This window comes from Doryrhamphus excisus, chromosome 18, assembly GCF_030265055.1.
Source record: "Doryrhamphus excisus isolate RoL2022-K1 chromosome 18, RoL_Dexc_1.0, whole genome shotgun sequence".
Classification (NCBI taxonomy): Eukaryota; Metazoa; Chordata; class Actinopteri; order Syngnathiformes; family Syngnathidae; genus Doryrhamphus; species Doryrhamphus excisus.
Genome location: NC_080483.1, coordinates 14,276,851 through 14,290,000, shown reverse-complemented (window position 1 = coordinate 14,290,000; position 13,150 = coordinate 14,276,851). Strand labels below are relative to the sequence as shown.

Here is a 13,150-nt window from a genome sequence, read left to right as displayed (position 1 = left end):
GGCGTTCTGTGTTGGGGTTTGTGGTGCGCTGGAAGTCTGAGGAAGGTTGCATTGAATGCTCTCCGTCTGAAGGAGGAGCTGCAAGTCGGAGCAGAAATGGAGGAGATGTTTGTCGAAGATTTTGTTGATGGCTTCGAGCGAACGGGCAGGCGGCGAGGAGATGGGCGGGCCTTGCGTCATCGCACGTTCGCTGTTCACGTGCCCCCCAGGTGGACTTTCAGTCAAGTCAACCACATCCATTATGTCTTCATTTTGTAGTTTAACATCCAGATGGGATTGGTTGCCCTCCATGGAGAGGTGTACCTCCTTAACTTCTCCTATTTCTTCTTCTGTGTTGTGCTCCCTTCGCTCCGTGGGGCTCGTCAGGCTCTCGAATGATGGCGGAATCGATGGTTTAATGGACGAGATGTCCATCTCTTCTTTGCTCTTGGAGCTTCCTGCAGTGGGCGAAAAGACAGTTTGAGATATGGTGGTTCATTCTTCTCACATCTATCTACCATCCACGTTACGAGGTTACAAACCTGCACACTCCCTGGGGGGGGCGGAAGCAAACCGCGGCTCTTCTGTATTATTTTGACCGTTGAGCTTCAGTGGCGACCAACTCAGAGGAGGCAGGGGGAGGGAACTGATGCGATGTGACACGCCCCCGGCAGGGGATTCGAGGCGGGAGGGTTCCTCTGTTGGGCGCCTCGAGGGAGAGAGTGGGTGATGGGGTTCGAGGCGCAAGGGAGGGCTGGGCTCGGGGGAGGGAGGTGGGATGCATTCAGGTGAGGGGCTCCGAGCAGGCCCGAGCCCAGGATATGGGGTGTGGTTGTCTGGCTGGCTGTCCATGGCGACGTGGTGAAAGCGGGGGTCATCGGGGAGGTTTCTTTCCCTGCGGGTGTATCTCTCCGAACAGAGGCCTGCAGACATGATTTATTATATTCATTTTTTTATTTTATTTTTATAGAAAAGAAGAGCATTAGGTACACAAATGCAGCACGTATTTTATTATATATTGTATTAAGAATGGCCAAATGTATGCGTGCGTAAAGAAGTAAGACTAACCCGTAATTGGAGTGAGCACCCATGGGATCTCCCACTCATCCTCATCATCCTCATACCCTCCTGTACTCTTTCCCAAAACTCCTCCTCCGTGGTGATAAGTGTCCCCGCTGGGACTGAATCCCTCCAGACTGCTCACACTGCCTGCTGTCTGATCCTGCACACACACACACAAAGACACACAATTTAACTCATTTTAACTCATTGTGGCTTTGAAAAAGGCCTGCCATCATTTGGGACGAGTGTGCTCTCTCAGACCTCCAGATCGTCCTGCTTCCTCAGGTCGATGTCACAGTTGGTCGGTAGTCCCAGCTTGGCGGCCAGCCTGTCAAAGGGTGACGACTCTCCCTGCATCTCCTCCGTACCGCCACTGTGAGCTCTAGTAGCCACTCCTCTGGCAGCGTGCTTGAGACCTGTCAGAAATCACACACACACACTATAACTATAAGACGCACTTTTTTTCATAGGTTGGCTGTTCCTGCGACTTATACTCCAGAGCGACTTATAAATGAAAAAAAAAAGTGTTTATGTTACATAAACACTGGACACCTTTTCTGTTCATGTTTATTTTTTGTGTAGCTGAATAAGCATTGTGTTAGCATATCTTACACCTATTTAGCCTGTTCTCTATTCTTTTATTGTTAGAACTTGCCTTCCAAGAGGACGTAATGTCTGTTTTGGTCAAGTAGTTTGGAAAATAAATTACCCGCAAAAAATGCCACTTATACTCCAGTGCGACTTATGTATGTTTTTTTCCACATAATGATAATAAATGATAATTTCTAGCATGGAAAATATGTTAAAATAAAATACATACAAAAATTTTTTTTAAAAATACATAGAAAATCCAGAAAATACGGTTAAAAAAAATACAAAAATACATAGAAAATCCAGAAAATACGGTTTACGGTCAAGTAGTTTGGAAAATAAATTACCCACAAAAAATGCGACTTATACTCCAGTGCGACTTATGTATGTTTTTTTTCTACATAATTATGCATTTCTGGCATAGAAAATATGTTAAAATACATACAAAAAAATACATAGAAAACCCAGAAAATACGTTTTTTTGCGACTTATGTATGTTTTTTTCTACATAATTATGCATTTCTGGCATAGGAAATATGTTAAAATACATACAAAAAAATACATACAAAAAAATACAAAAATACATAGAAAATCCAGAAAATACGGTTTACGGTCAAGTAGTTTGTAAAATAAATTACCCGCAAAAAATGCCACTTATACTCCAGTGCGACTTATGTATGTTTTTTTCTTCATAATTATGCATTTCTGGCATAGAAAATATGTTAAAATAAAATACACACAAAAAAATACATAAAAAAAAATACAAAAATACATAGAAAATCCAGAAAATACGGTTCTAAAAAATGCATTAAAAATACATAGAAAATCCAGAAAATACGGTTTACGGTTAAGTAGCTTGTAAAATAAATTACCCGCAAAAAATGCGACTTATACTCCAGTGCGACTTATGTATGTTTTATTCAGGCATTGTGCGACTTATACTCTGGAGCGACTTATAGCCCAGAAAATACGATAAGTGTGAACTTCACCTCAGGCAATGCAGCAACAAAGACCACTCGGTCACTAATAGAAGAATGAAGTTGAAGAGTTAATCTTGTTGTCCACTCACCTGTCAGCAGCTTGCGAAGTCTGATGGCGAGCTCTGATCCGTCATCCTGCAAATCCACGCCCATCAGCCCCAGCGACTGGATGACATACGGGAGAGAGCCCGGGGGCGGCGACGCTTGACCAACTTCCCCGGCAAGGCAAAGACAACAAAGAAATTAATTCATATAATTCAATTCTTATATTGTTATGATGGACTTTGAAGATAATATTTCCGTATCCATCCACTGTGGCACTGTGCCACTCACTGTGGCATCACCTCACCTGGAACCTTGTCCCATCCTGACCGCTCCTGCAACGCCCTCAAATATGCAAGCGTCCGCTCTGCTATTTTCTGCTCCATTCTCCTTTTTTTTGCTGGACTTTTCAGCTCGCCTACTTTTCCTCCTTCTTCCCGCCTCACTTCATTCTCGGCATTCCTCTTGCAGGTCAAAACCATGTCCATCAGCTGCTGCATCTGATGGGCCAATAGTGACATTAATATATAATAAATATGAAGGATTTTACAAAATACATTATGTTGAAATCAGCATTTTCACCTTGGGAGGTTTGCTGCCGGCCACATCTTTGGTCCTCGCCTTCTGTTGCGCAATGTGGGCACAGTGCACCTCCACCATCTTCCTCGCCCGGCCAACAGACAGCTGGTAGCAGTTAGGGCTGTGCAGGTAGGAGCGCATGTACCCCTCAACGTTGAGCTGGTGGTGTTTGGGAACAGGAAACGGCGTTGTCCTCTTGTCCTCGTTTACGTCGTACGTACCCATGGAGTGCATGCGCACCTGGAGTGCACAGATGGAAGGATCAGATGTAAGAAGTGAACGCAGTCTACATGACATGCGCTCTTTTGGGGGGGGGGTTTAAGTGTACCTTCCCCTCCTTCTGGCTGATCAAGTATTCCTGAGCATGCTGCTCCACGCCTGCTGAGAGCTCCACAGTAGGATTGGCACGGGCCTTGATGAGGGCATGATGCAGGGCCGGGATGAAGTGCTTCAGACCTGGCATCACCTTGTCACCAGGTGAACATGGAACATCAAAGGAGGACGCATTGCTGGATGCTAAAAAAAAAACAACAAAAACATCCATTGTATTTACTGTTGTCATTATTTAATATAAAAAAAATGACTAAAGCAAAGAAAATATGTAAACGTTCTGGTGTTACTCACTGGATTTGGCGACATCTCTGCTTTCGGGGAAGACAAACAAGGCCTGAAGACACCTCTTCCAACCCTCTTCTCTCTCTAAACACACAAGCATATTGGTTTAAAAATGAAAAAAAAAATAATAATAATTTTTTTAAATATATTAGGAAAGCAGGAAGTGAACAAATGTAACAGTTACTGATTGTAAAAGTACCAAATTGAGGGGTAGGATTTAATAAGCTTTGCTTCTTCCTACTCCTTTTGGACATGTGGAACTGTGAACTGATTATGTGATGCATTCAATTGTAATCTGACGCATGTTCAAATGAAATTAAACCATTACCATTACATTAAAACAAACAGAAAAAAACATGTCACTGCTCTATTCTTCATTCACCACCATTTCCCATTTCCTACCAGGGGGTGTGGCCATCTGGACACTGGACAGCAAGAAGAGGAAGCCTCGCTCGGTCAGCGGGGTCACAAGAACCTGATTGGACCGAGGATACACCATTGATCACTTTGCACTTCCTTATTTTTGTAAATACACACAAACAACAACATGGCATGTAGGGTTGGGTATTGTTTGAATTTGAGCGATTCCGGTTCATAACGATTCTCGATTCTTTTCAGAGGTAGCATCATTAAAAATTTGCATGGGTGAAATGAGGGCGCTAACCAAAGATCTTGAATGGAAATGTCTGAATGTGTCATGTTTTGTTTTTATGATAACACCTTTTTATGAATGACTTATAAAACGTATTCCTGCTTCTGTGTCGGCATAAGATTGGTGTGATTTATTGTTTTGCTAACCTGATTGGTTGAAAAAACGGTGTGAAAATTCCGGTGTAGTGCGTCATAAACCGTGAATCTGGAGGTGAGTGGTGCACAATCGGGCGGCACGGTGGTCTAGTGGTTAGCGCGCAGACCTCACAGGTAGGAGACCAGGGTTCAATTCCACATGCGTGGGTTTTCTCTGGGGTACTCCCCGGTTTCCTCCCACATTCCAAAAACATGCTAGGTTAATTGGCGACTCCAAATTGTCCATAGGTATGAATGTGAGTGTGAATGGTTGTTTGTCTATATGTGCCCTGTGATTGGCTGGCCACCAGTCCAGGGTGTACCCCGCCTCTCGCCTGAAGACAGCTGGGATAGGCTCCAGCAACCCCCGCGACCCTCGTGAGGAAAAAGCGGTAGAAAATGAATGAATGAATGAATGGTGCACAATCCTCATTTTTGTCACAATATCAGCCAACCTAGCATGAACACAAAAGGGCTTCGTGCCACGTCTTCTTGTTTGGTGTTATGACGCCGGTCAATCACCGAAATAGGCACCGAAAGTTTTTAAAAAATGACCGATTCCGTGAGAATCGGAATATCAGAACCGGTTCCAATGCCCAGCCCTAATGACCACTAAACATCGCAATCCAGGACACCCACCGATCTTTTGACTTCAAGCTCCTGCAGCAGTGTGGTGACGCCGCTTGTCGAGCGACTTCTGTCAACCGCCTCCAACAGGCTGCAGTGGTAGTCATGACTCACCACTACATACACACACACACACACACACACACACACACACACACAGTATCAAGATGGGTCAGAAAGGATCCGACATGAAATTGGTGCTGCACCCTTTGGCTTCACCTTCTTTGCTGCTGCTGTAGAGATTGCAGGAGAAGAGCTGTGCTGAGAGGAGCTTTGTCACCTTGTCCAGCCTCATCAAGAAACGCATTTCCAGCCTCTCCGGTCTGAGGGAGACAAGTCAAGTTGCGTTTATTTTTATGCATTAATGACAATAGTTTCTCAATTGTTTTAGGCCACCATTAAATGTACACAAGTACACACAATCTACACTGCAAAAGCGCTGCTCAAGCTCTGCAAGCATTCTGTCCAGTGGACAGTGATCAATTATATCATAATCATTATTATATTATTAATTAGCCTATTATTATTACTATCATCATTATTCTTCTTCTGATTATTATTAATTGGGAAGTAGGCTAGTATTAGCCTGCTTATTGGCTTGTTTATTAGCCTGCTTTTGCTCTATTATATGAAATTTGTCAGAGATTTTTTTGTAAAAAAATATAAAAAAATAAATTCAAAAATAATAAAAAAATCTATAAAAAAATATCTAATTATTTAGGGGGGGGGCTTAAGAAAATTTTAGAGGGGCTGGAGCCCCTTATTGGCTTGCTTATTAGCCTGCTTTTGCTCTATTATATGACATTTGTCAGAGATTTCTTTGTAAAAAATAAAAAAAATAAAAAATGTTTTTTAAAAAATCCATAAAAAATATCTAATTATTTAGGGGGGGCTTAAGAACATTTTAAGGGGACTGAAGCCCCTTATTGGCTTGCTTATTAGCCTGCTTTTGCCCTATTATATGAAATTTGTCAGAGATTTTTTGTAAAAAAATATTTTAAAAATCAATAAAAAATTTAGGGGGGGCTTAAGAACATTTTAGGGGGACTGAAGCCCCTTATTGGCTTGCTTATTAGCCTGCTTTTGCCCTATTATATGAAATTTTTTTGTAAAAAAAATCTATAAAAAATCAATAAAAAATATAAAATTATTAAGGCCACTGGTGGGATGCGTACTCACAGTTTGTGGGGGAGGAAGGGCAGCGCGGTAGAACGGAGGGAGATCTGGAAGATGGTCTCATCGCTGTGCACCAAATCGCCACTCCACACAGTGAAGTGAGTTCCCTCTGAGAGACGAGACAAACGTCTTGTTGTAAAAAAAAAAAAAAATCTAGTTTATGAATGGCCAACATTGCAGACTTGGTACCTTGACTAGCCTCGGACGGTCGGCTGTTCTGCCTGTGCAAGAAACACACAACCGTGTCAGTAAAACACTTCTCACTCTGATGAACCATGTTTCCAAATTGTGCGTATTTTTTGAATTTCTGCCGCAAACGTATATAGTGGTACCTTGACATACGAGTCCCAACTAAAGAGTGTTTTTATTTATTTATTTTTTAGATGCAAGCTGTCTCTTGATTTCTAATTACTAATCTAGTTAATAGTGTGCGTAAAGCAGATGCAATAATGCCTGGCACACTGTAATTAGCAATATTATAGCTCACAATGTTAATTGGCTTCTGGCTGCCCTGTTGTGGCGACACAGCTTTTCTTGAATGGACAAATATCGCCACATTTTCACACAAGATCATGTGACACCCCCACTACTCACACATTGTACTGTTTTAGAAATGCACACACTGGAGGATCCCTAAAAGCCCAGCAAAAAATATGTTATAAAGTGTAAAAAAAAAAAAAAAAAAAAGTAAAATAAAGTGTTGTGTTTTTAATGTACTGCATCTTTTAGTCCGGATACTTCACTGGTACATAATGGTGTTTATTAATCTATATGTAGTCGACATATGTTGACGAGCACATCCAATATAGTATATGAATCATTGTATTGATGGGGTGCTGTACCTGACGGGGGCCAAAGGAATGCTGGGAAGTAGAGAGACTTTTCCTTGAAACTGCATGGAGACCACGGCATAAGGGCAGACTTGGCGAGGTCGCTGTCGTAGTTCATCAAACGCATACTCGTAAAAGTATTGCTGAAAATAAAAGATTCATAATGTCAACAACCTTCTGATCGTCTCCAACAACAATGAGGTCGTTAAAGTGGTTGTTAAATGTTTATTGTTTACCTGCGTGAACTCAAAGGCGCGAAAGGAAGTGACGGAGGTGACGTTGCTGGCGTTCTTGGGGAGGTGGCTGTCAAAGCGAGGCGTGGGATCCATCACCTTCTTCATGTCATAGATGCTCTTCACTTTGCCCTGAAAAACACAACAACGCAACCATCAAAAAGCAGGCTATGGCGTCCATACACCTCTCATACCTTCAAGAGGCCATGCGGTTTCACAATGGGAGAACCAGGAGTCGGGACACTTTACCTTCATTACTTTGAAGATGAGGAGCTCGCCTTTGGCTCCCGGGGTGAGCGGATGTACTTGGAGCAGGTCTGAGTACCTGCACAAATACACTCCTAGACACACACACATGAATAAAGACTTACAGTAACATTACGGAAAAACTTCCACAGAGAAACAGCATGTTTTAGAATGCCAGAATGGTAATTTTCTACCGCTTATCCTCACAAGGGTCGCAGGGGTGCTGGAGCCTATCCCAGCTGTCTTCTACACACTGGACTGGTGGCCAGCCAATCACAGGGCACATATAAACAAACAACCATTCACACTCACATTCATACCTATGGACAATTTGGAGTCGCTAATTAACCTAGCATGTTTTTGGAATGTGGGAGGAAACCGGAGTACCCGGAGAAAACCCACGCATGCACGGGGAGAACATGCAAACTCCACACAGAGATGGCCGAGGGTGGAATTGAACCCTGGTCTCCAAGCTGTGAGGTCTGCGCGGTAACCACTCGAACGCCGTGCAGCCCAAAGACAAAACAAAAAAGCCAAAATCGTACCACTTCCACACGCAATAGGAGGATAACTTATTTTCACTCTATCATGTTGGACATGCTGGAGCCTATCCCAGCTGTCTTCAGGCGAGAGGCGGGGTACACCCTGGACTGGTTTCCCAGCCAATCACAGGGCACATATAGACAAACAACCATTCACACTCACATTCATACCTATGGACAATTTGGAGTCGCCAATTAACCTAGCATGTTTTTGGAATGTGGGAGGAAACCGGAGTACCCGGAGAAAACCCACGCATGCACAGGGAGAACATGGAAACTCCACGCAGAGATAGCCGAGGGTGGAATTGAACTCGGGTCTCCTGCACGCTAACCGCTCATCCACCATGCAGCCCACATTGCAGCAGATAAAAAGTAAAGTCGTACAGAGGTATCACTCCTACCTTTATTTGTGTCCCCCAGAAGAGAGAGCCAGGTGTGACCCACAGTCAGGCCTTTTTCACAGAGCCAGAGCACCTACAACATAAATAATCATTTTTCAAAAAAAAACTTTATTGCTCTTCCTCCTATGACAAGTAATGGTATTTTGGTTTTTTTTTTTTTTTTAAACAAAACAAAGCTCACCTTTGCCTCTTCTGTCAAGAGGAAGCAGTAGCTCTCCTCTAGCTCTTTTTCGGTCCTCCCCTCAGCCTTCATCTCCCTCCTCTTCTCCACAAACTGACAAACAGCATCATTCACAATTTTAAAATGAACACAAAGATATGATTTTAAATATAATACAAAAACAACCTCCATTTATTGACTTTCACGGAAGCCTTTTCCACACATTTGCTCCACAAAGACATCACATAGAGAAGAAAAGTGAAGAAAAGGGAAAAAAAAAAAAGGCACACCTCTTTCTCCAGCTGCTCACTGTGGACCAGGCGGGGGCAGCTGTAGGTGAAGCAGCCACCGGATGCGCTATCGATGTAGCTGGAGGTCAGGATGCTCATGACATCATCGTACTCCCGCGACTCAGTGGAGATGTGCTTCAACAACGCTGCAAGAATGACACGATGACATAAGACTCGCTTTATTGTTATTGTTATTTTATTGTTATTTAGTCTCCAAGCAGAACAAAGTATACAAAGATTTTTTTTACATGACGTTGTATGACATCCCCATCAGCAGTGGAGTCCATCGACAGCTGAGCAATTTCGTTTTTGAGGTGGCAATTTCGCCATGCAACTGTATTAATATTTACATATGTAACCCCAATAACTAACCGGAACTACATTTCTTATCAAATGACATCCAATCAGAACTTGGCTCACTGGACCAAGTCACTGTTGATGGACTACACTGCTGATGGGGATCTCATACAACTATCCCTTTAACTTTGTGAAGTAGAATAGGATGTTAGACTTACATTATGTTGTTTATGTTCGGTGTCATCTATTTATTCTCCATATTATTATTATTATTATTATTATAATAATGGATTGAGTAAGTGTTGGAATAAATGTACATACATATTTAGAAACGGGGCGGCACGGTGGTCTAGGGGTTAGCGCACAGACCTCACAGCTAGGAGACCAGGGTTCGGTCCCGCCCTTGGGCATCTCTGTGTGGAGTTTGCATGTTCTCCCCGTGCATGCGTGGGTTTTCTCCGGGTACTCCGGTTTCCTCCCACATTCCAAAAACATGCTAGGTCAATTGGCGACTCCAAATTGTCCATAGGTATGAATGTGAGTGTGAATGGTTGTTTGTCTATGTGCCCTGTGATTGGCTGGCGACCAGTCTAGGGTGTACCCCGCCTTACGCCCGAAGACAGCTGGGATAGGCTCCAGCACCCCCCGCGACCCTCGTGAGGAAAAGCGGTAGAAAATGAATGAATGAATATTTAGAAACGCTTGAGGCTTACTCATATTATCCATTTGCTTTGCTAGTCACACGCACCACTTTATCTCATAGCTTTCAGCCCTCACAATAACAAGAAACACCTGCTGGGCTGAATCATCTCTAAGCAAGGTCACATAGTCACACACGCACCGCACACACATTTCACAGACCAGTCTCAACCAGGTAGAATAGCTCCCCCACCCTTCAGGCGGTTGAGACATGTTGTGATACCAGGGCATTCCTTCAATAAAAAGGCAAGAGGGCAGGAGCTGCTTCAGAGTGAGGTGGCGAATTGTTACTGAACGGTTCCTGATCACTCTCCTTGCAAGTAAAGCAACTTACGTCTTTGTGTCTTTCTTTACAGCATGGTGAATAATGTCTAGGGTTTAAACCTGACAGTAAGACCCTCAAACAATGCACAACGATGATCAATTCAAGAAACAATACAAGCAGTTGATGTTTGCTAAATACAAGGATGAAGAGTCTTGAACCAGTCATGATGTGCTATATATATCACTATATTGACATCATTGATCATCGGTATGTGATTAAAATTAAAAAAAAAAAAAAAAAAATTCAACTATATTAGGAAAGCAGGAAGTGAACAAATGTAACAGTTACTGATTGTAAAAGCACCAGATGGAGGGGTAGGATTTAATAAGCTTTGCTTCTTCCTACTCCTTTTGGACATGTGGAACTGTGAACTGATTATGGGACGCATTCAATTGTAACCTGATGCATGTTCAAATGAAATTAAAACCATTACCATATTATTATTATTATTATTGATCTTCTTTTTTCTCTGGTATTATACAGGAGCCCGGTAACTACTGCTGTGTTTTTGTGCAATGACAATAAAGGAAGTCTATCTAGCGATAAATCACAAATGTGAAAAATTAGCAGCAATTAATGTTTTTGCACAATGAAATTAATGTTTAATAATAATGAAAATAATATATCGCATTAGTAGCGTTTTTCCTGGGAGTCAAAGCAGTGTTTAAAGGTTAATGATTTTCGTCAACAACCCTTTATCCCCGGACTAAAAACAGGACCAATATTAATCAAAACAAAGAAGTCATATTATTATATCATCAATAGAAACTGTGTCATATCCTTTTTGACAGACACACACTCTCACATAACACACACACACAGATAAACTATGGATAAATAGCGACAAAACACACAATAGATGCATTGTTCTCGCTTCTAACTTTTAAATGTTGCCCCTTTGTTACCAACCTGGAGTGTTCAAAACACTATGCTCATGCTGGGAAATTGGACGCTTACTATTGTTATATTGTTGATATTTTCAGCATGGGATTGTTTACTTTTTCAGCATTTAGAGCATTTTCATTGTATCCATGTAGCATATAGTGCTATGTATTTATTAGAATTTTTTGCTTGGGCACATTATTGCCACTTTGTTTCTTATTACTGATTGGACTGAAGGCTGAGACTTTTGTTTTTTTGTTGATACAATTTATTAAAACTAAAATATGCTCATTCGCAAGTCTTTTTTTGGTCTGTATTTAAATATAAATACATTTGATATGATATTCTGTTTGTCTTTTGATGTTATTGTGCCAGTGCCTTACACGTAGCGGCAGCGACAAGGGAGGAGCTTCCGCTGCCTTGGTAACATAAACAATAAAGTTGACATGAAGATCATTCATAATATTAATTCACTAGTCGGCGGAATTATTAAAGTCATTTTAGCATCAAATAAATGTTATCCGGATATGAAACCCCAAACAGGCTAATCGTTGCTAACTTGCACGCTAGCTAACAGCTATTGGGGTGCTATGTTTTTCTGTTTAAGTATTTTAATTTGTGTAGTAATTTAAATCAAAACAAAACTATATAACACAATAAAACTATATAACAATCGTAATCAATGTAAAGAGTTCATGTCGGACTTGTAAAGCCAACAAACTGGAGAAGTTCGAACAAGGAAGTGTCTTTTAACTCACCTTTATTCTCCTTGGACTTCCGGGGGATGTGAAACTTGCCTGGTTCCATGGGCATGTGTCGTTGGTGGACGACTTGAGACATGGAGTTGCTCCTCTGCGTCCTCCGAGCCCGTGGCCCTCCGGGTGTCTCCCTGGTCTCCCTGGTGGGATGGACCATATTCAGCTCGCCATCTTGCAAGCTAACGTTAGCGCCAAACTCCGAGGACATCCTCCTGGGGGGACACGGCACCCTGCGCGCCACGTCGTATTCCATTACGGCAGCCTCCACGCCGAGGACTCCTCTGCGATCCTGGCTAGCGTCCACAGCACCGCGACGTCGCCGCTGTTACCTTCTCGGAGGAGTGTTCCGAGACATACACCAATACACAACAGACGCCATGTTTGCACCCAACATGTTTTTTCTTCGCAGGGATTTAAGGGGAACCTCTCTATGGCTCTTACGCGACTGCCATCTACCGGCCTGTTTAGTAACTACACAAATTATAAACTGACTCCATATCCAATTTAAATGTGAAATGTTTTATATATAACCGATAATCCTTACTATATTGCTATTTCATGCTAATTGTTATATTTGTGACTGTATATTTATGTATAAAAATATGCTTGAATCCAAAAAAAGAGACAGTTGACAACCACAAGGGAATATTTTATTGAGATTGATGAAAACCAGGCGGGCGGCACGGCGGTCTAGTGGTTAGCGCACAGACCTCACAGCTAGGAGACCAGGGTTCAATTCCACCCTCGGCCATCTCTGTGTGGAGTTTGCATGCTTGGGTTTTCTCCGAGTACTCCGGTTTCCAAAAACATGCTAGGTTAATTGGCGACTCCAAATTGTCCATAGGTATGAATGTGAGTGTGAATGGTTGTTTGTCTATATGTGCCCTGTGATTGGCTGGCCACCGGTCCAGCGTGTACTCCGCCTCTCGCCCGAAGACAGCTGGGATAGGCTCCAGCACACCCCGCGACCCTCGTGAGGAAAAGCGGTAGAAAATGAATGAATGAATGATGAAAACCATTAAGGCTTACTTATTCTGGCTTTATTCCCAC

The 13,150-nt window shown here is 42.5% G+C and overlaps 1 protein-coding gene across 2 annotated transcripts in view; it reads right to left on the bottom strand.

The window, feature by feature from the left end:
• Window positions 1-12,506, bottom strand: part of tasora (transcription activation suppressor a) — a 21,578-nt gene extending 9,072 nt beyond the window's left edge. The window contains exons 1-21 of one of the 2 annotated variants that reach the window (XM_058054680.1): window positions 12,101-12,506; window positions 9,140-9,285; window positions 8,871-8,963; window positions 8,690-8,762; window positions 7,750-7,841; window positions 7,504-7,632; window positions 7,280-7,410; window positions 6,627-6,658; window positions 6,441-6,546; window positions 5,481-5,584; window positions 5,274-5,377; window positions 4,251-4,323; window positions 3,858-3,932; window positions 3,562-3,749; window positions 3,237-3,473; window positions 2,962-3,154; window positions 2,702-2,824; window positions 1,303-1,457; window positions 1,048-1,201; window positions 522-902; window positions 1-437 (exon numbers count right to left, since the gene is read on the bottom strand). The exon at window positions 1-437 is cut by the window's left edge and continues 708 nt beyond it. In XM_058054680.1, coding sequence (XP_057910663.1) covers window positions 1-437; window positions 522-902; window positions 1,048-1,201; window positions 1,303-1,457; window positions 2,702-2,824; window positions 2,962-3,154; window positions 3,237-3,473; window positions 3,562-3,749; window positions 3,858-3,932; window positions 4,251-4,323; window positions 5,274-5,377; window positions 5,481-5,584; window positions 6,441-6,546; window positions 6,627-6,658; window positions 7,280-7,410; window positions 7,504-7,632; window positions 7,750-7,841; window positions 8,690-8,762; window positions 8,871-8,963; window positions 9,140-9,285; window positions 12,101-12,353 — 3,279 coding nt within the window. In that variant the 5' untranslated portion in view covers window positions 12,354-12,506. Of the gene's footprint in view, window positions 438-521; window positions 903-1,047; window positions 1,202-1,302; window positions 1,458-2,701; window positions 2,832-2,961; window positions 3,155-3,236; window positions 3,474-3,561; window positions 3,750-3,857; window positions 3,933-4,250; window positions 4,324-5,273; window positions 5,378-5,480; window positions 5,585-6,440; window positions 6,547-6,626; window positions 6,659-7,279; window positions 7,411-7,503; window positions 7,633-7,749; window positions 7,842-8,689; window positions 8,763-8,870; window positions 8,964-9,139; window positions 9,286-12,100 lie in introns of both variants that reach the window. The other variant, XM_058054679.1, reaches the window with a different exon arrangement.
• Window positions 12,507-13,150: the final 644 nt, after the last annotated feature.